We start from the raw sequence: 21,613 nt of genomic DNA, 5'->3' as shown, positions 1-21,613 counted from the left end.
CTCCCTGAGCATTTCAAAGTCACTATCATCATCCCGCTCAGGTGGTCTGTAACATATCCCTACTAATATATTCTTATTATTCAAGCATGGAATTACTATCCATAGAGATTCCTTACCCAATGCATCAGCCTTTAAAAATTGTTTTGAGAGAGATCCTTAAGACCAGAAAGAAAGAGGCAAAGGCAATAAGAAAGTTTGTCCTGGTGGCACTATATTGAAAATGTTCAAATAAAGCACAAACCCAGATTCCAAAGTTCTGTATTTTTCAAAATAAAGATCACACGTTGTTTAGAGACAATCTACACAAGAGTTACAAAAAATAGTCGCCCAGGCATAAGCATACACAGGTTTGTTAATTATACACATATGGTTACAAGTGTGCTTGCAAAAAAGTTCATTGGAAATATACACAAGGCTCTGTAAATGTACACCGTGTAGTGTTACAATTCTATATTCAAACAAGGAAAATTGACAGTATGTTACATTCACTTACAAGTAGACAAAATGCAAAATACAGTTCATCTTCTGTACAAAAAGGGAAGGTGATTCACACTTTACAAGGTGAAAGGGGACTCTGATTGTAAGGAAAACTAGGGGATTCTGTACTTTTGCACTTTTTTTTACTGTCACAAAATAAGCAAAACATTACTTTTTTAAGATTCAAAAAAACACTATTTTGAACTGAATCATTCTGTATAACATTTAGAAAGGATCGCTACTGTTCGACTAGGTGACAAATAAAACCAAGCATTTTTTTTTTTTAAACATTAACTAGGCTGTATAAAGAGAACATTTCCTTCAAAAGAAAAAATTTACTTCTGGTTGAAATTACAATTTACAATATACAACACTATATGCTACGACCATAAAAGGTGTGAATATACACTGAAATGCACAGGTTTTGCTAATTTTTTTCTTACCAAAAACGGGTTTATGTTGATTCAAACTTCTCCACATTTACATTACAGAGGTTTACAAATGTACAATTGTACAATCAAAAGTATGTTCCACTACTAGGGTACATTATAGATACAGATTAGACAGCAAAACAAGAAAATACTACAAATTTTTATATATGTAAAGTCTACACCAAGTATACACTATATATTTATAGAAGCAAGACCAAAGCTGAGTTGGGGTTTTTTTTTCCTCATGCTAAATAATCAAATTTTGTCTTTCAGTGTTAACAGAACAAACTGAGTAGGCAGTAAACAAATACACCCGCCCTTCTTGCTTTAAAAACTTCCTGGGTGCTTATGTTTTCTTTCAAAACTGACTGCCAAGCCACCTTCTTTAGCATGTTATACTCCAAAAACAAAACAGAAAAAGCAATTAAAAAGTTTCAAAAACTTAAAATTTTTTTTTAAACTGAAGCTTTAGCAAGTTGAATTTTTTTTTAATATTTATAAACAGCGTTAAATGCGGGTTTTGTGCCATTTAACTAAAATTCAAACTTCTTGCTGAGTTTTGAATAAAAGGAGAAAAACAGGTATTTGCAAAAAAGTCACCTGCGAGGCGGATGAATTAAAAACATTTTTTTTTCTTCAAACCAATCACCCTGAAAGTTTCCACATTTGGAATATAGATACAACAGTGAACAAAAAAGTGGCCTCCCATGTACATTTGATACCTATGTACAAGTATTCTATACACCAGTAAAACAGCAGGGCAATTAGTTAATTAAAAAAAATAATTAGTACATGTTATGCATAATAAAATTAAAGAAATTTACAAAGGCTTATTTTTTGTTTGTATTTTTAGTAGTTTAGCAACCATCAAACATTTTCTAACTGTATATTGGAATATTGTCGGCTGCTGGTTTTAAATGCCTGATGGCCAGTGAGTTTCTCAGAAATTCATTGTCTCAAATGATACCATTTGGTGGTCCACAAATTGGCCCCAAGTCAACCCCATTTTTCATGTAATATTTCTCCAGCTTGGCCAAAATGTGCTTGCCATAGGTGTACTTGCGCAGGGTGGCAATGTGAGGCCGGATCTAGGAGACAAAAAAGTTTATGGAAGCTTAGAAACCAGAACCACATACACATTAGCCTTGAGAGATTTCTGTACTCCTTCAAGGACACAATCTCCCCTCCCATTCCGCCTCACCCAGCCACAACTCTCCTCCCATTGATCAATTGCCAACATGGAAAAGTAACATTAGGAAAGTATTTAATGTACTTCAGTGGCCTTTTAATAAACTTTAGCAGTTGGAAAGAAGGAAGAGAGCCAGCCCTATGTATTCTGCTAGCCTTCTTTGGAACATCTGATCTATGGACTACGGGTTCGAACCCTATTCCAATACCTTATTGGTTTAATTTTCATGTATAGTTCAGTAACTTAAGTGAAGCAGTGACTTTAGCAAGGAAAAACTAAAAGCAGTATTGTTATTTTTAGGTGGGCAGTGTCCTGTGTTTAAGGGTAGTTTGATTTAGAGGTGACTGGAAAATGGAAATCCCGTCCCATGAAAAACATTGTATTTTAGACAAAGTTTGTCTTTTCATGCTGCTTTAGGACAAAAATGTGAAGTTTTTCCTGGCAAGGGATTTCCAGGAAAATCCCATTGCGAGAGATGGGAATTTTTCAGCTTTCTAAAGACCAAGTGAAACCAACAAGAGCCTTCCAGGTGGACTGCTAGCTGCCAAAGCTGGGAGGAGGCCGACAGCCAGGGAGGTAGAGAATTGGGGCATTCAGCCTCACCTGGAAGGCTCTCGTCAATTTCACTTCTGTCCTACTGGGACTTGCTGTTTCAATTTTCCAGATGGAAAATTTCAGTTTTGTGGAAGGGGCATTTTCCACTAGAAAATCATTCTGATGGACAATTCCTGAACAGGTCTGATTTGATTTCTAATCCCAACGTTCACGAGGGACTTGTCTTCATGGGGAAACTGACTGGCAGAACTATTCTGAAATACAGCATCCACACAGGGGCCCTAGCTGATGTAATTATACCACTGTAGTTCTGCCACTCAACTTCTCTATGTAGACAAGTCCTAAGAAAAGGACAAGCCATGATAGCGATACATGGGAAAGGTTCACACTGCTTGTGTATTTCTTCAACGATGTAACTAGCAGTCATATTTTAATTTCAAGGTTGAAACTATAGGAATGGTGAGTAAATAATTTGAAAATTAATGCATAAATACATTCTCCCTCTCCTCTCCTCCCTGGGAAAGAAAAATACATTTTTTTCCATTTCCCTAAGGTAGGAAATCCCAAATCCACCCTCTCTTCCTTTAATTCAGCCCATTTAACCTGAAGAATCCAATAAATCTGTCTTGTAAACATCACAAACCTTTATGCCTTTCTCCTCCTCACCCTAATATTTCCAAAGCAGGTTCAACTGGACAATTTGAAAACAGGCTCTAGAAAACATGCTAACCCTGCAATGGTATTTCTTTTTGGCGTATTCCTCAACAGCCTGCATCCGTGATACTTCTGAGTTTTCACCATCAAATCTGGTAATTGTATATGGTTTAATGTTTTGGCCATTTTCTTGTTTGTTAAAATTCATTTATTGTTTTTATATTATAATGGCATCACATCAATAAACTGGCTGTAGAAAACTCCCATTAAAACAATATACAAGCAAAGTCCATTATTCTGAATGAGCCCAGTAGAAGATGGCTTTTTAAAATGTAATCTATGTTAGTTACACAGAAACCTAATTAGCTGCTTATTCTGATCAAAGGAAAGGAACTGGTTTGACAGAAGGAAGCACAAGGTACTAACACCCCCCACCCCACCCCCAGTGACAGCATAGCTATCGCAGAATTATATGCTGGTATAAACCACCACCTCCAGAATAAAATTCCATTACACCTCTACCCCGATATAACACTGTCCTCGGGAGCCAAAAAATCTTACCGCGTTATATCGAACTTGCTTTGATCTGCCGGAGCACGCAGCCACCCCCCCGGAGCGCTGCCTTACCGCGTTATATCCAAATTTGTGTTATATTGGGTAGTGTTATATTGGGGTTGAGGTGTATTCCAGATTATCTACTGCCAAGTTGGAGGGAGTAATTAAGCCCTGTTCAGAATTTTAGCCTTTGCTTGTAGATTTTTTTATTCCACCGTAACTATACCAGTTAACTTCCCCAAGCAGACAAGCCCATACACTGTGGTGTACAAATTACATACACGCTCCTTTCATTTTAAAGGAACACTGGCTGGTCAAATGACCTAATGTCTAGCGTCAATTCTCAAAGGAGTGGAAAGGAATTCAATTTCATTAGGATTTGGTACCTGACTCCCTTGGGCTCCACTGAAAATCCCAGCATTTAGATTTTCCATTCCCATGTTAGCAGCTCTCATAATTTTATTATTAGTCTAACTATAATTGGTGTTTTTCATATAGCTCCAGGCCCTGGAGTTTTGTGATTGTATGAAAATCTCAGATGTAGGGGGAGTTTTTTAAAACAAGTTTCTATCCCTTATGGATGTAGAGAAAAGCTTGAAAAAAGACAGTTACCCTTTCCGTACTGGCGTTCTCCGAGATGTGTTGCTCGTGTCTATTCCACAGTAGGTGTGAGTGCTGGCTACATGCAGCAGTGCCGGAAGTTTTCCCCCTAGCAGTACCCGTAGAAGAGCGCCCCAGAGAACCCCGGAGTGGCGTCTCCACGGTGCTGCATGAGGGGAGCTGCGCGCTCTCCCCACCCTCAGTTCCTTCCTGCCAGACAACTCCGACAGCGGGAAAGGAGGGCGGGATGTGGAATAGACATGAGCAACACATCGCGAAGAACACCAGTTACGGAATTTTCTTCCTCGAGTGATTGCCCATGTATTCCACAATAGGTGATTCCAAGCTAGATCTGTTGGCGGTGGGAGGAGTTCACAAACTCTCAGGACGGAGAACAGTCCTGCCAAACCTGGCGACCTCCCTGGACGGGGAGACGGTCGTATAGTGCGAGGTGAACACGTGAACTGAAGACCACGTGGCAGCCCCACAAATGTCCTGAATGGGGACATGGGCCAAAAAGGCAGGTGACGTGGCCTGTCCCGAGTCGAGCGCGCCTTCACAACTGGTGGCGGAGGGATTCCCGCCAGGTCATAACAGGTACGGATGCACAAGGTGATCCAGTCGGAGAGGCTCTGGCTGGAGATCGGCCGACCTTTCATGCCTCGGCCAAGGCGATGAACAGTTGCGAGGACTTTCTGAACGGCTTAGTCTGCTCCAGGTAGAAAGCCAGAGCCTGTCTCACATCTAGCATGGAGACGGCGCTCCTCACTGGACGTGTGGAGCTTGGGGCAGAGGACCGGCAGAAAAATGTCCTGACCCACGTGGTAGGCGGAGACCACCTTCAGGAGGAACGAAGGGTGTGGGCTGAGCTGGACCTTATCCTTACGAAACACCATGTATGGGGGCTCGGAGATCAGGGCCCTGAGCTCCGAGACCCACCTGGCTGATGTCATCGCAACAAGGAAGGCCACCTTCCACCAGAGGTGTGACCAGGAACACGTGGCTAGCGGTTCAAATGGGGGCCCCATGAGAGGGGCCAACATCACTGCAGGACAGGGGGCCTAACATACGTGAAGAGACGATCCACCCCTTAAGGAATCGGCCAATCATAGCATGGGAGAATACCATGTGGCCCTGCACCGGCAGATGGAAGGCCGACATGGCCGCCAGGTGCACCTTGACTGACGAGGGCACCAGGCCCTGGGCTCTAAGGTGGAGGAGATAGTCCAGAATAAGCTGGATCAGGGCAGCCACTGGGGAAACACCCTGCTCGTCTACCCATCTGGAAAACCGCGACCACTTTGCCAAGTAGGCTCAGCACATGGAGGATTGCCTGCTTTCTAGGATGAAGCTTGATGCCACCCTTTTTAAGAGCTCTTAGCAGGCCCTAAAGTCCTCCTGCGGGATAGAGGGAGATGGGGCCATAATCGCCTCATTCGGGGAGGGTGAGGCAGCCAGTGCCATACTCTGAATGTCTACCAGCACCGGAGGGTCCACCACCTGGTCGGTCTCCAGGGACAGTGCAGAGGATGTACGTCTCACCGACTCCTTCCTTGGAAGGTATGGAGGCTGATGGTCCTTCTGAGGCTCCGGCCACTGAGCGAGCCCCCACCAGGGGCTGCATTGGGGGCCATGGTGCCCACTGGTACCATTGGGCAAGCCACGTTGCCCGGTGCCACTGGCGGAACCGGTTGTTTGGCCTGGCCCATCGATGGATGACTACAAAGGGAGGCCAGGCTTACATATGACCTGCCACTATCCCTGGACTGGGTGGAGCGGCGGTGCTAGGAGTGGTGGTGCTGGGAGAGATGCCAACCACAGGACCGCAATCCTGACATGGAGGATCGGTACCATCAGTAACAGCTGCTCCACGATCAGCTCCGATGGGCAGACCCGTGACAGCGAGATGCCAGTGATCAACGCCCGGGGCTGCGGAGGTGGTGCCGTGGCGAGGTCCTGGTGCGAGACGCTGAACAGGAATGACGTCGACGTCCGTGCCGTGACTGGCTGCGATAACCCCTCCGAGACGAGGACCTTTGGTGACGTCTGCCTCAGTCCTGTTGGGTGTTCGCGCCTCGAGGAGGAGCAGTGCCAAGAGTCTCGGGTCAGACACAACCCAACCAGACAGTCTGGTGGGTGTCAAGGGCGATCCACGTGGACTTTGCCCTGAACGGATGCTGGGCGGCAAACGGTGTCAGGAATGTTCCCTTGACTGAGACCGGTACTGAGCGGGGGCGACTGCAGAGATCCCAGCGGCAGCTTGCCTCTGGAGCGCGGGGCCAACATCGGCGGTGCTCCTAGTACCGGCATGGACATAACATCCTGGGCCACTTGCAGGGCCTCCTGTGTGGAGGGCATCTGGACAGGCCTGCTCTGAATGGGCCAGGCTACTCCGCTCGACTTGAGTCAGAGGCCTAGACGCCAGTGGGGATCGAGGACTGCCCGACATGGGTCTAGCCTCTGTCCCAGGTTTACTCCGGTGCCGCGGCGAAGAAGGCCTCTTCCTAGCCTTCTTGGCATGCCCCATGGACGGGGAGCGGTGCCGACTGGTCGATGGCGCCAAAGGGTTGCCGCAAACTGACACCGCGGTGCCTGGTGCAGACTCAGAGCGGCATGTCAGAGCCGGGGTCAGTGCCGACTCCATCAGAATAGCCTGGAGCCTAATGTCCCTTTCTCTCTTGGCCCGAGGCTTAAATGACTTGCAAATCTTGCCGTGATTGCTGAGATAGGTTTCCCCAAACAGCTCAGACAGTCCGCGTGCGGATCACTCAGTGGCACAGATCGCCTATAACTTATAATCATAGAATATCAGGGTTGGAAGGGACCTCAGGAGGTATCTAGTCCAGCCCCCTGCTCAAAGCAGGACCAATCCACAGACAGATTTTTGCCCCAGATCCCTGAATGGCCCCCTCAAGGATTGAACTCACAACCCTGGGTTTAGCAGGCCAATGCTCAAACCACTGAGCTATCCCTCCCCCCCTTTACTGTTGCACAACTTAAAGCCTGGGACGCAGGGCATACCCTGGCCCAGGCACTCTAACTAAACTAAACTAATTAACTATAGGTACCATACACTGAACAGACGAGCAGGTTTGGGGACAAGCTACAGCACAGCTGGAGCAGAGCGGTTCCGAAGCATCTTCACTGGCGGCAAGAAGGAACTGGGGGGAAGGGGGGGGAGTGTGCAGTGCACCTTATACTGCGCCATGGAGATGCCACTCTAGGGGTCGCTGGGGCGCTCCCCAAGGGTACAGCTAGGGGAAAAACTTCCGGCACCGGTGCACCTAGCGAGCAACACACCTATTGTAGAATACACATGAGCAACCACTCAAAGAACACCACAACGGCTAAAGGTTCTAAAAAACAGAAAGCAAATAAAAAGCCCAACATTATTATTTTTAAAATCTCATTATTTTGAAATCAAGGTTGGTAGCATTGCAATATTCAAGATAAAAATTGTTTCCTTTTTAAAACAAATACAATCTTGCAACCTTTGTAAACTCGAACCCTGCAACAGTGTACTAATGCCTGAGAATCTGAAACAGATTCAAAACTGACAAACAAAAGTGACTAATGTGTTAACTCACCAAGCTCAGAAAAATGCAGAATGCAAACAGTGCAACTAAAGATAGGAAGCAAAATTGAGTTTTAAATTTTATTAATCTAAGGTGTTCTTACGTTTGTTTAAAAGTAATTCTTAATCTGACACTAGCTTTTTTAATGCAGTGTATTCTGCATACTCCAAATGGATGAAGCCTATACACTCCATAGCATAATAGTTGCATTAAGTTTTAAAGAAAGTCTCTTTAAAGTGCTGCTGTAATGCTTCAGTATGAAATGACAAACACAGTGACTGTCCTGAGAATTCCTGTTAACAGCTCTGGATTCAGCTGTTTCTAGAAGTCTGGCTCAGCTCCTCTGAGTACACGGTGAGGTTCTCATTATTGAACAGCGTTCTCAGTGAGGGCAAGTGTGTCATCATCGCCAGACCTCTGAAACGTACCTGAATTTCAACACGTCTAGCTGGCTTTGTTACAGCCCAAATTGTATCAGCACTTTTGTTCTAAATCCCCATGTTCACATGTATGTAAGTAGGCCAGAAAAGACTGGCAAAGACGCTGGATGAGTTTTACCTCCATGTGTGTAAATGGTGTACCTGCTCGGAGGGAGAAAGCAATGGCAGTCCTTGGGAGGAGACAAGTATCAGTCACTCTACAGAGATAGATATAGGCTTGAGACACCAGCTTTCAGGGAATATTTTTAGGATCTCAGGACTGCCTCCCAACTCTCAAGATTTTTGAAAGTGCCAGGATCAGCGCCATGCACAGCTCACTAAATATCAGCTTTATCAGGAGGAATTTCTCATTCTTACTGCCACAGATTAATGAATTCGTATTAGAGTGTAACACTAGGAAAACAATGCTTGACAACCTGACTGATAGGTTGCTCTCTGAAGAGGTTTAAGTTCCACCCACTTAGATCTTCGTGCTACACACTCCAAAATCTATGATGATTCCAAAGCACAAAGCCCATTGTTAGCAACTGGTGGCAACTGCTTACCTTGTGCATGACAATCTTCCGCTGAGCTGGTTCTGCCACATCAATCATTTTCTGTACCACGTAGTTGGCATACTGATCTTTCATCATGGTGTACAAGGCACTGTGAGGGCCGTCGTTCATAGTGCACACCTCATCAATCAGCATGGCCCGCTCCGTGCGGGAGGCGTGAGTAACACATTTCTCCACAACGTTGCTGCAACACAAGAAGGTGGTAGTACGTCACCCCACAATATCCAGACTTAACTTTCCACTCCACCCCAGAGGGATGATCTTGGGTCTCTAACCAAGAATGGCCATTAGGAAAACCAGGAAGTGCTGGTCTGGAAATTCAGCAGCATGACATTTTGGATTCTTGACCAAAGAACTTTTGGTTTCTATTTAAGGACAAAGCTCAAAAGGCTCTCACAGAGTAATATTTAAAAGTTCGTCCACAAACTTTGATCTGGAAAACTCACAAGAACAAGGAGTGGGGCAAGATTTCCAGGACTTCCCGGTTTGGGCTGAGATGCATACATCCAAGAGCAGTCTGTCTAGAACTGCTCTTCCACATCCTGAGCAAAGCTAGGAAGCACAGAAGCACATGCAAAAAATAGACAACATTTACTGCACTATTTCAAACCTTGCATTTGATAAGAGATTTGAGCAAAGGATCAACTCAGGTCTTATTTCATCCAAATTAACTTGTGCATCCCTAGTCTGAAAGCCTATAGTCTAAGATTTTAAGTGTAGGTCTATCCTGTACCACATCCATCACAGTGGTATCTGAGTTGTCCTTAGCATGTCCCTCTTAGCACTGTATTTCAACCTGAAAGGAGATCCCAGGTTAGAACAGGGAAATGCAAGATAACTAAGGGAGGGATTTGATATCTTAGCATGGGTGAACACCTTCCATAAATTACTCTGTGGTTTGATAGGAAGGGACATGACTGCTCTTGTCTGTCATCTCTGGAACTCCAAGTTTAAAATATGACACAGGAAAAGCGAAAAGGGTTTGCTGGTCTCAACTTCTATTCTAGAGGATCTGGGTTTATAGCACAAAATCACTAAGTGATTTGCCACAACTCTCGCGCACTGCACAGGGGAGACAATGAACTGATTAACACTCTGCATGGGAGATGGTTAGTACACCACAGTAAGGCAAGCCAGGGAGGAAGCAATTTGGAATAACTGTGTTAAGATACTTCCCTGGCACCTGACCACACTTTACCCAACGCTTGCCAATACAACATTCGTTAGCGTTACAAAGTACCATTTAATCATTCACAAAGGGTGAAAAATTTAATCTTATAGAAGCTCAGATGCTACATATTTAAGAAGCTAGAAACAGGCACTAGAGGATTCTGCAAATGCAGCTAATGTGGCCTACTGGTTAGAGCAGGTAACTGGGAATCAAGACCCCTAGGTTTTATTCCCCACTCATAGTCTGATGTCTGGCATGACATGTAACCTTCAGGTGCCTCAGTTACCCCATGTATAAGATGGTTATAAATTCAAACTTTCCTCACAAGGGGCGGAGAGGCTTAATTCGTGTATGCAAAGCACTGAGACTCTTCAGTGAAAGGTGTTATAAGGCAGGGAAGAATTTCTATAATAAAATAACCAACTCCTGGGGACCAGCCAGGCAGTCTAGTGGCAGTGAAATGCTCTAGGCTGCTGTTCGAGTGAGCACCCAGCAAGCCAATGCAGGTGCAGTGTTAAGAGACTTGAAAAGAGCTGTGTTCTACTCTTCTTGGTTAAACACGAGAGCTTGAAATAGGGTAACACTTGGACATCCTCCTCCTTTCTATAAACGGATAGCCACCTAACTGGGGTCAAATGCTTTTTCAATTTTCCCATTCACGTATAGCTGATTTTTAAGCAGAGAACTGTACATTACACAATACTGTCATTATGATTATGCTGCTGCTGCTGCTGCTATCTTCTGGCATGCTCGTACATATAGGAAAAACAGTGTTTTTATAGGATTTGGACTTTACTAAGCAAATGCAAACCTGGCAAATTTATGTTGACTCAACACGAGCACGTTGCCTCTAATTTCTGCTACAATCTTGCTTTTGTCCTCAGGCCGACCATGTTCTAGTACATGCTGGATAACATAGTTCCCATATTGATCCTGTAACAAAGTGTATAGAAACCATTAACACTGAACCAGCTCCCTCTGCTAATAAGTTTTGTAAACTTTAGTTTAACTACACACTAATTAGCCCATAATTAGCTTAAATGATAAAAATCAATATTTCTACTGCTAGAGAAGGTCACATTCTAAAATTTTAATATGATGTAAAACACTAACACTGTGCCAATTATAATCCAAAATAATTGGTTCCTGAGCATGAAGCATGTTGATTATGCTTTGCTTACCGAAAGAAACCATTTCAAATGTCCTCAGCCTCCAAGTTCTAGAATCCCGAAACACCTACACTAGAACGCTCATAGTTCACAGAGCCAATCCCTTGTCCTCACTTCACACCCCTTCTTGAGACACTCCCCCCCGTACCGTAACATCCATTGAGAAATGAGAATGGCTAGGTGTCAGTGAGTCAATCATTTCTTTTCTTCACTTTTCAAAAGGCTAAAAAGCTTTGATGCTTCCAATGTGCACACAGAAGGTCTAGCGACATGACAGCGGGGTGGGTGCTCCCCAGCCTGGGTTGGAGACATGCGCTAGCTCTGCACGTGGCTTTGGCAAGCAGCATGGATAGTGGCTCAGACTAGTCCCCTGAGTACCAATGCCCCTGACGCCCTAGGTACGGACTCAGGAGGCTAGCCTGAACTGCTGGCCATGCTGCCGCAGCTACACTGCTATTTCAGCATGCTGGCTTGAGCACAACTAGTGCACGTCTGTCTATGCATGCAGAGAACCACTCTTCCACATACCATCTAGACCAGGGGCTCTCAACCTTTCCAGATGACTGCACCCCTTTCAGGAGTCTGATTTGTCTTGAGTAGCCCCCAAGTTTCACCTCCCTTAAAAAACGACTTGCTTACAAAATCAGACATAGAAATACAGAAGTGTCACAGCACACTAGTACTGAAAAATTGCTCACTTTCTAATTTTTACCATAGAATTATAACAATAAATCTATTTCAGTATAAACATTGTACTTACACTGCAGCATATAGTATATGGAGCAGTACATACAAGTCACTGTCTGTACGAAATTTTAGTTTGTACTGACTTCGCTAGGGCTTTTTACGTAGCCTGCTGTAAAACTAGGCAAATCTCTAGATGAGTTGATGTACCCCATGGAAGACCTCTGTGTATCCCCAGGGGTACGTGTACCCCTGGTTGAGAACCACTGGCCTAGACATACCCTTAGATTAAAATACTTGCAATCTTGGGTTCCTTTAATGCTACCACCCTTGTCTTCTCTGTCCTCCCCTGGTTGTGGGCTACACCCCATTACATCTTGTCCCTAGTTAGAGACCGTTACTCCCCGAGGAAGGGGCTGTACATCTGTACAGCCCTGGCCATGCCAGAGCCCCAAATCCAGGAACTTCCATAATACAGAGCGGTAACCAGACCAGGCTGTGCAGCAACCTCCCTCCCAGCTCCTGCCCACTACCTGCACGAGCTGCTCGGTGTGCTGATGAAGCTCCTCCAGGATGGGAAGAGTCTGCTCAGGCAGACAATGCTCGAGGATCCGCTGAATCACACGACAGCCGTAGGGATGTGTAGATAATGCGAATACCTGCAGTCAATAGATACAAGTCAGCACAGGAAACACTTCTATTAGTCCCACTTTTTGAAGCTTAAGCATTCTTTATAATTGAATAGAAAAGTGATGGTAAAAATAGCACCATCCTAGTCACTGAATCTGTTCCTCACATGTAACCAAAATTATGACTGAATGATTCCTAGTGCTCAGGTCTTCTGAGTCCCACTTTATTGTTCGATCTACCAGGCCACAATGTAAGTAGTAAGGCTACACTGATGTCACAGAATCCATGACTTCCAGAGACCTCCAGGACATTTTCTGCTTCAGCCCCAGGGTTCCTGTGAGGGGCAAAAGCCTCCTGAGGCTGCCCCCGCCCCTTACAGGGTTCCGGCGACAGCCTCTGAGGGCCCCCGCCCGCAGAGTTCCGGCAACAGGCGACAGCCTTGCACCACTGGCTTGCTGGGTGGCCTTGGGCAAGCCACGTCTGTGCCTCAGTTTCCCCTTTTGTAAAATGGGGATAATGATATTAACCTTCCTTGTAAAGCGCTTTACAAGAGCCAGGCGTTGTTATTATAGAGACTGTTTTATAACTTTCTGCTTTGGCTGTAGGGATACTTTATGTTGGTTATCAACTATAGTTACATGCCAAAAATTAGGTAAGAAGTCCCTTAAAGAGACAGGTAAAAAAGCTTAGTGGAGGGCAAAGTACATTCTGTCCTTCAATCAGAACTGAGGACACATAATAAAATACACTGATAACTGAATTTCCTCAACTCTCAGAGTTTATTTCTCTACCTTACCATCTCATTGTAGGGTTACCAGGTGTCAAAGAATCTTCTCTCTTCCCAAAGTATCAGAATGGATTGGGAAGAACTCACCTCCCTACTCATTCTAGCACTCCTGCTCAACTTATTTATAGCAAAATATTCTCTTCTGCTGTTTAAAACCAATTAACACAAAGCCGCTACTCTATCTGAGCCTAAGCTTCTTCTGAGTTGAACAAGCACACAAAAACCTCTTCAAAGGCAGTTAAATTCGGAGATGATCTTGAGGTGCTATGTTTCAGTATAAAGTCCAGATGGAACTGGCTCACTTCACAAGATGAGAGAGGATTTTCTAACTGCCAATGTCTGGGATCTAAGTTTCTAGCTATACTCTTTCTGACTTTTAGATTGTTTCCTGCATTGCTACTCCACTGGAAGAATTAGAACGTAGCTGTCTAGCTTGCTAAGGAACATGGCCAGCTAGAATCTTGCTTGCTGTCCTATAGCTGACTGGCTTTGCAATGCTAATGGTAATAAGCAAACTGGGTGTGTCAGTAAAGAAAGATGCAACTTGAAAACATCCATAGAGCGGGCTCAAGGTATAAGGTGGTGGTTTTTTTAACCGTTGCTTTTCTACCCAGAAGTGCGCTTTAAAATGTAAGTGAAATTATGACTGAAAGATTCCTAGCATCAAAACGAAAACTCACTTTCAGGCTGGGATTTCATCCTTCAGCTTCAATTCAAAGCCAATTATGGCAGCAGAGTTGGAGACACTTAAAATAGGGATTTTATAATGAAAAGGTCAAGATAACTGAACTACAATAGCACAAATAAAGACTGCTACATAATTAAATGGTTATTCATAAGTATACTAGCCAGGAGTTCCAGAAATGGAATGGGGCAGAAATGGCTCTCGCTCTCTGGAGGCAAATTAAACTTCCTGGCCCACAACTGGACCCCTGGGAAAGCTTTATCAAAACAAATGTCATGATGAAAATGTATTAGCCCAGACACAAAGCACACTCATCATCCTAACTAGGAAGACTGATGGAAAAACACTAATAGTTCACCCACCAACCAAAATATGACTTGTTCCAGGGAAATAGATTTGTGCCAGGTTGCTCTATATGATATATCTGCAGGCAAAAGGACAATGCTTGTGACTGACGAGGTGTCCAGCCATATTTTATTGCTAAATTCTTCCCAAAGGTGTTTGCAGGAAACAAAATGTTAAAGCTGAAATCCCAAAGCTCTGAGTTATAGCGTCTAAGCTTCTGTTCAAAGTGATACTAAATAACACAAATAATGAGGCTCAACATTTTATTTCTAGCTTCTCAAGAACTTACCTGCCCCTTAAATGCATCAATGATAAATTGCAGGGACTGAGGCTGTACACACTCAATACACTTCTGCACCACGTGATTACCATTCTGGTCTTTCACACACTTCAGTACATGGCCATCTAACTCCCGGACCATCTCATTCTATTGGGAAGAAAGACAGATACAAACAGAAAGCATCCCCGGAGTTCAGAGCTGACAAATATCCATGCAGAATCTTCATTAATAACCACAACACCAAACAAAAAAACCCCTACCCTAAGGACATCCACGCTAACTCTAAAGTTTAAAAGTCCTCCATGAAGAACTTAGTTGTGTCTCATCACTACACAATGAAAGTTTTCCAATAGCTGACGATGCTGTGACAATGCTATGCAGTAAGCTTACTGTGCTACACAGATAACTAATAAAAAGCCATTTATGATTACAAAATTAGGTGAAGCAGTTGTCTAGTTAAGGAACAACTGACAAGCATCCTGTCTCAAACATCCATATGCATTGCAGTTAGCATTCATATGAATAATACAGAATGCAGAGAACTTACATTCAAAAAAATCTGAAGTGAAACTACATGAGAAATACTTTAGTCATTAATGAAATGCAGCCATCTCTGGATAATTATTCAGAGCACAGCAATGCCAAACAATAGCACAGGACAAAGTGAGTGGAACTTAGGTAAGATTAATCTAATTATAATAGGTGTTTAGGCGACAGTGGAGCTAACACCTCCACTCTTGTAAAACATGATATGGAATCTATAAAAACAAACAATGGTCAGGATTTCACTTTTACAACTGAGCCAAACGATGCCACTTTCAGGATCAGAGAACCCCTTCACACCATCCTGGGACATTAATTCAGCAAAGACCTAGACCGATAGTAACGTCTCTTGGGCCCACACCACGATTTCTTGCAGCACAACTACTCCTCCCTATCGCCGTGCTGAAGAAATAGCTCAGGCCTGACCCGAAGGGAATATACTTCTAAATTAAAAATTGAAATGGGCTTTAATAAGCCAATGAGAGATCCTTAAATTGTGATTCCCAAAAATCTTTGGAGCTGGATCACGCACTGCATTTCTCATTTTAAATATCGACATTGTTAATGAAATCCTGGATGAGGAAATGGGACCTTTGCCAGCCAGTTCGCAGCAGAATCTAAGGTGTCTAATACTTGGTCTCTCTGGCTAATGTCTTGGAAGGAATAAAGAATTCCTCCCAAATACGCAGCAGTGCGTTACATAGATAGCTGATGTTGAAAGGCAGGATTCTGACCCTTACATTAATGCAGCAAGGTTCTGTTGAGTGCTAAAAGGCAACACCTTGGGAACTGTTTGCTCGGAGGGATTTAAATAGAGGTCTCCCAATTCACTATCAACCTCCCCACCTGCCACATTACAATGTGATTACAGGGAACACTGGAAATTGTTTAACTGTGAGATGGCACAGTCTGATGGCACTCCTTGTCTGCAATGGATCCACAGAATGTCACACACTTCTCATGCATGTGAAACACCACATATATACCACAAACCAAATCAAAGGAAAATCACAGACAAAAACAACGCATCAAGTACCAAACAGCAAGAAACATTCAACATCAAGAAGAAAGTTAAAAGGGAAACTTACAATTACCTGCTGGTCTGGGGGGATAAACTCAAGAGCCTTCTGGATAACTCTACAGCCGTACATCTGCAAAGCCAGGGACAGAACGTGCCCACGGATACGTTCTGCCAAGGCCAACTTCTGATCAAGGCTGCCAAACTAGAAAGGAGGACAGACACGGTTGTTCTAAGATGCATCAAACCCTTGGTTAGCCCAGGAATAGACTGGGAGAGGAGGGGCAGTAAGCAGTTTGTAATGTTGAAGTCTCTGGTTTCGCATTTCAAAGCTCTGGCCGAGCATGCTGAGTCCCTGAAAGAACTGCATGCTCTCTGGGCGTGTACCGTACCGGGAGGTGTCTGTGTGTCAGACGTGCCTGATACATTCACCGGAAGTCAAGCGGCAAAGGTACTGAACCCACCACATTCAGACATATATAGCAGCTGATTAACACAGCGACACTGAAAAAGTTCCTGGAAAGCCCATGCATTCCATGATCCTGAAAGCAAGTCCAAGTGACCTGGGAGAAATGGAGATTCCAGGAAGGAGAGGTAGGATAATTTATTCAGCTTTGCTGCTTCGGAGAACCTCTACTTCAATAACAGTGGGACTAAAAACACGACTTGCAGACTAGCTGAGTGATGTGTTGCAGATACAGTAGGAAGGAACTCCCACAACACTTTCTGCCTTAGCCTGTGGTAACGTCCCATGTCCCAGAGGTGCATGTGCTTGAAAAAAAGAGGTGAGAGTATGAGTGACCTATTAGGAGCCTAAAGGAACTACCACCCAAATCCTAATGAAATTCAACGAGAGCTGGGCCCTTTACCCTCTTAAACCCCTTTGAAAATCCCAAACTCAATTTGCTTTCCTATTTAAACAAAATGCTCCCTCTTAATTACGTTGTGTATTAGAGAGACAAGGTGGGTGAGGTAATATCTTTTATTGAAACAACTTCTGTTGATGAGTGAGAGAAGCTTTTAAACTACACAGAGCTCTTCCTCTTCCCTCCTAACCACAACCAAGAAGGAAGCAAACCAGCTTTGTTAAGATGCAGTTCACTGGAGAGGTTTATACTTTGTTCCTAAATATGTGGAGTATGGACAGTTCAGCAGTTCCAACATGTGCCTCTGGAAATAGAGGCAAGTGACATCCTTGTAGAGGATCTAGGCACATCCGGATGGGAGAATTTTTAAAGAAAGATATCTGACACTTGGTGCATCCTAAAGGCAAAAAAAGTACTCTTCAGAAGCGTTTAAGAGCCCCAGGCCTTAGTCACCCCAGTAAGGAGAATTTAGCAGCCTGTCAGTGCTGAGCAATCTCCTACCCTTGCATTTGATGGCAGGGTCTTTACAGAGCTACCCTCCAGCACTCCAGATTAGTTCCTGTGGGACAGGGACTAGCAAAGAAGGGAATGAAAACTCACTTCAAAGAACTTCTGTATGACGTAATTGCCAAACACATCGACCATCAGCTGGTAAGCGGCCTGCAGGATTTCATTGAACACAAGCTGGCGCTCAGCAGGGGTGGCACGCTCCAGTTTCAGCTGAATAAACCTGAGGAACAGGATTGGTGGGCTGTTATAATTCAAAGAGCTACTGGCACCATAACTCCCTCACTGTACTTGTTATACTAAAAACCCATTTCAAAGCTCCATGTTGCTCAAAATAAACCGAGTTCTATTCAGTGCCTATTTGACACTCTAGGTGATGGCACAAGCATAAATATCCCAAGAATCTCCCCGCTGCACAGCAAAGCACATCCTGATGCAGGGTTACTGGTTACTGCCTGCTTGGACAGCCCTTTGAACACTGGGAGCATGAAGTGATGCAGGTTAACTATGTAATGAGAATGCTCCTATTTACACACAAAGCACTTGGGAGCAAACACTGGTGGCAGAGCATCTACAAAAAGGAGTGTGAGAGTGAAGCTACTTGGTTGGACAGTTTCCGCTCCTGTGTAGCGTCCACTGCACACCGAGCTGATCAAGAAGGGACTGTCCTAAAAGTGTCATATTGTGTATTGTTTTTAATCCCACCTGGATCCATGCTGATCCTGGGAAAACTCCATGATGTGCCCGGCAATCTCCCTGAGCTGCAGGTTAGGGTACCGGTTATTGCGGAAGTCTTCGAGCAGCCTGCTTCGGCCAGAGGGCATGACATCCGACATCCCGTAGCGCAGGCGAGAGGAGGGAAAGAGTGTGCTGCTGGGGCTGAAGAGGCTAGAGGCACTGCTTGCGCTGCGGTACTTGGCTTCAGCTCCAGGGGCAGCGGAGATGTAGCGGCCGCTACCATTCGTGAGCCCTCCTGTGGGTCACAAAAATGAGGCTGTTTCAAACGCTAAAGGTGAGCAGCTGAATGCCTGGGCTCCAAACAGAGACAGGAGCTCTGCGTAACACTATTTCTGTGCTATTCCTAGTCCAGCTGAACTGGTTTGCGGGCAACTGTTCTGGAAGACAGACTGGGCAAACTGTCCCAGAAAACAGTTTAGCTAGGGCTGTGTTTAAGCCTGGTTCTTTAACCCGGCACTTTTGTATTTAAGCAGAACTGCCTACAGATTTCAGTGGGGAGTTTGGCTTAAAACAGATAAAGCCTTTGGGTCCTGAGACTGTTTAAAGGAGTCTAAAAACCTGACATGCTGCCAGTTCCATGTCTTTCCCATCTACCACAATACAACGACTGTCTGCATCCCCTTCTGACTCTCCTAGCCCGTCCAGGGCCCACCCTGTACTTTAAAGTCCCTTTTAAGGACTACGTAGTGTAGCAATATGGACAAGTGTGAAAGGGGATCGTCTGTATTTCCACTAGTGGCAGCCCTTGCTAACGCAACAGGAATTTAGCCGCTTTTAAAGTTGCAAGAGTGGGGCCCATCTTGGACTGTCTCCCCCAGGACGAGGCAGGCCGCCAAAGCTACTTTTACAACTTTAAAGGGATCCTCAGGTACATTAGACGTGTTTCAGATACATCGGCTCCCAAGTCTCCCTGTCAACTTGTGTGGTTTTTCAATCATGTTTTCCTAGTTTTCCCAATGTTTTTCTCTCCTCTGTTGCCGTGTGAAACGACCCACTCAAAATAAACCGACTATACAAGAAAATAGTGAAATTCAACACAATGAGCTGCCAAGTGCACAAAAGAAACAGAATTATTTATTTTCCACTACTGTCTTTCAGTTAGTGATTCTACCTTGTATTGGTTAACGGGAGTCCTACTGTCCCTTCAATACACGTTTCACTGGGAAACCTCGGTGAGCAAATATCAAGATTGAAAAGGTTTTAAGCTTTCAAAAATACCCCTGAATGATCATCTCTCTGTTAGGAGAAGTGGGGAAGAGTTTAGGATTCATCCTACATTGAGGGGATGCACAGGTGGATGGAAAGTGACTTAAACCCCCCCAAACACTGTTTCTTTATCCATAACTGTAAATTCTCATAAAGTTCCATCAACTGTTATGAACTCACTCAGTCCTGTCACCCACTCAGCTTTGCTGAAGACTTTTCCCCTTTATATACAGCAGTGTTGTCTCTCAACCCTTTTGATACCAGGGACCGGCGTGCTGCCTTCCTAAACTGGGGACCAGTCATTGAGAAATACTGATATAAAGCAGAGGTTCTCAAACTGTGGTCCATGGACCACCAGTGGTCCGCGAGCTCCATTCAGGTGGTCCACGGATAGTTCCCTCGCCTAGGCGGCCGCACACAAAAAAATGAAGGGCCTACACCTAATTAGTGGAGCCATGCAGGTGTGGCTCCACTAATTAGGTGCCTGGACCCTGGAGAAGACGCACATGTAAGGTGAGGTGGTGGCCTTGGGGGGAATATGGGGTAGGTGAAAGGGGGCAGTGGAGTGAGAAAAGGGCATGGAGGGAATTTGGGATGTACAGGGCTGCGGCAGCCAGAGAAAGAGGCAACTTTACCCAGCTCCAGGGCTGCAGCTTCCGGGGAGAGACGGCCCTCCTTCCCAGCCCCATCTAGGGGACTGCTGCGGTGGGGGAGAGAGGGAGAGACCCCCTCCTTCCCAGCGCCAGCTTAGGGGCTGCAGCAGCAGGGGAGAGAGGGGCACATCCATCACATTAGAAAGGTAAAACTACTGATATTAAAATATGAGTTGTGCTTTCATTTGTAGAACAAAAAAAGGTTTATTATTATTAAGTTTTTTTGAATATAGCACTTTTATTCAAAGCGTTTTACAATTGCTAGCTAACGGTACAAACAACATTTGGAAAGATCATTAAGTGGTCCGCCAAGACCCTCAGCAATTTTCAAGTGGTCCACACAAAAAAAAGTTTGAGAACCACTGATATACAGGACCCAGGCTCCCTCTAGTGGACAGCTGTTGCAACTCATCTCGAGGAACAAGATTTTACCATAAAAGCAGCAAAGAATCCTGTGGCACCTTATAGACTAACAGACGTTTTGCAGCATGAGCTTTCGTGGGTGAGTGCCCACTTCTTCGGATGCAAGAGTCACCCACAGGATTCTTTGCTGCTTTTACAGAACCAGACTAACACGGCTACCTCTCTGATACTTGACAAGATTTTACTATGTGGTTCAGAGAAGGACATTCTTATCCAAGTGGAACCCAGTCTGCAAGGCCAGTATGGGGGCAGAGAGGAGCCCAGTGCCCCAAAATCCAATAAGGCCTCTCTGACAGAGAGGTGGAGGAGAAAGAAGGCGAGTGATGCATACATCTGTAGGCCTGCCCACCTGAAAAGCACGCCTTCTTCTGCCAAGCTTGCAGCTGCCAGTGCTGGGAACAAAATTAACCGCGCTTTCCCATGGTAGTTAGTGAAGAGGTTCCCTGATAGGAAGCATCCCATGGGAATCAAGTAACTGAAAATGGTCTCATTGAGTTCCCACTCCCCTGGGAAGAATCTCCTTGACTGTTCAGCTTCTTCTGGATGCAAGGGGCATATATGAAAATGCACCATCCTGCACACCCCAGGAGAGAGAAGAGCTCTCTCTCATTTTCTATGTACACTGTGGCTAGCTGAGCAGGAATTCTGGGAGAAAGTGAGCCGATGGCATTCCTGACTACTGGCACGTCCAGGAAATGTATGCTTTACCAGCACTCCCTCCCAAACTAGTTCCTATGTAGGTCATTTTCCATCTGAAGTGGCATCTGATGAATACATCTGATGGGACGGTCTGATAGCTACTTCTCAGAGAGATGCTTGCAATAGGGACTCTTGGTGATTTTCATACTTAGCTGGGAAGCCCAAAGTTCTTCACTGTA

The 21,613-nt window shown here is 44.8% G+C and overlaps 1 protein-coding gene and 1 non-coding gene across 9 annotated transcripts in view; both read right to left on the bottom strand.

Annotated features, from left to right (window-relative positions):
- Positions 1-241: 241 nt before the first annotated feature.
- The window catches only part of PUM1 (pumilio RNA binding family member 1), a 157,533-nt gene continuing 136,161 nt past the window's right edge, over positions 242-21,613 (bottom strand). For 5 of the 8 annotated variants that reach the window (XM_039511235.1, XM_039511233.1, XM_039511237.1 and 2 more), the window contains 8 exons: positions 18,421-18,688; positions 17,809-17,938; positions 16,413-16,547; positions 14,791-14,928; positions 12,588-12,713; positions 11,013-11,134; positions 9,022-9,214; positions 242-1,996 (listed from right to left, as the gene is read on the bottom strand). In XM_039511235.1, coding sequence (XP_039367169.1) covers positions 1,865-1,996; positions 9,022-9,214; positions 11,013-11,134; positions 12,588-12,713; positions 14,791-14,928; positions 16,413-16,547; positions 17,809-17,938; positions 18,421-18,688 — 1,244 coding nt within the window. In that variant the 3' untranslated portion in view covers positions 242-1,864. The remainder of the gene's footprint in view (positions 1,997-9,021; positions 9,215-11,012; positions 11,135-12,587; positions 12,714-14,790; positions 14,929-16,412; positions 16,548-17,808; positions 17,939-18,420; positions 18,689-21,613) is intronic. The other 3 variants (XM_039511236.1, XM_039511239.1, XM_039511240.1) reach the window with 1 other exon arrangement.
- Positions 8,365-8,450, bottom strand: LOC120389460. The gene has a single exon (XR_005590935.1). It is a non-coding gene; the product is annotated as a small nucleolar RNA SNORD103/SNORD85 (small nucleolar RNA).

This window comes from Mauremys reevesii, linkage group 23, assembly GCF_016161935.1.
Source record: "Mauremys reevesii isolate NIE-2019 linkage group 23, ASM1616193v1, whole genome shotgun sequence".
Taxonomy (NCBI): domain Eukaryota; kingdom Metazoa; phylum Chordata; order Testudines; family Geoemydidae; genus Mauremys; species Mauremys reevesii.
The sequence above is the reverse complement of the archived record's forward strand: the minus strand, read 5'-3'. Positions and strand labels throughout refer to the sequence as shown.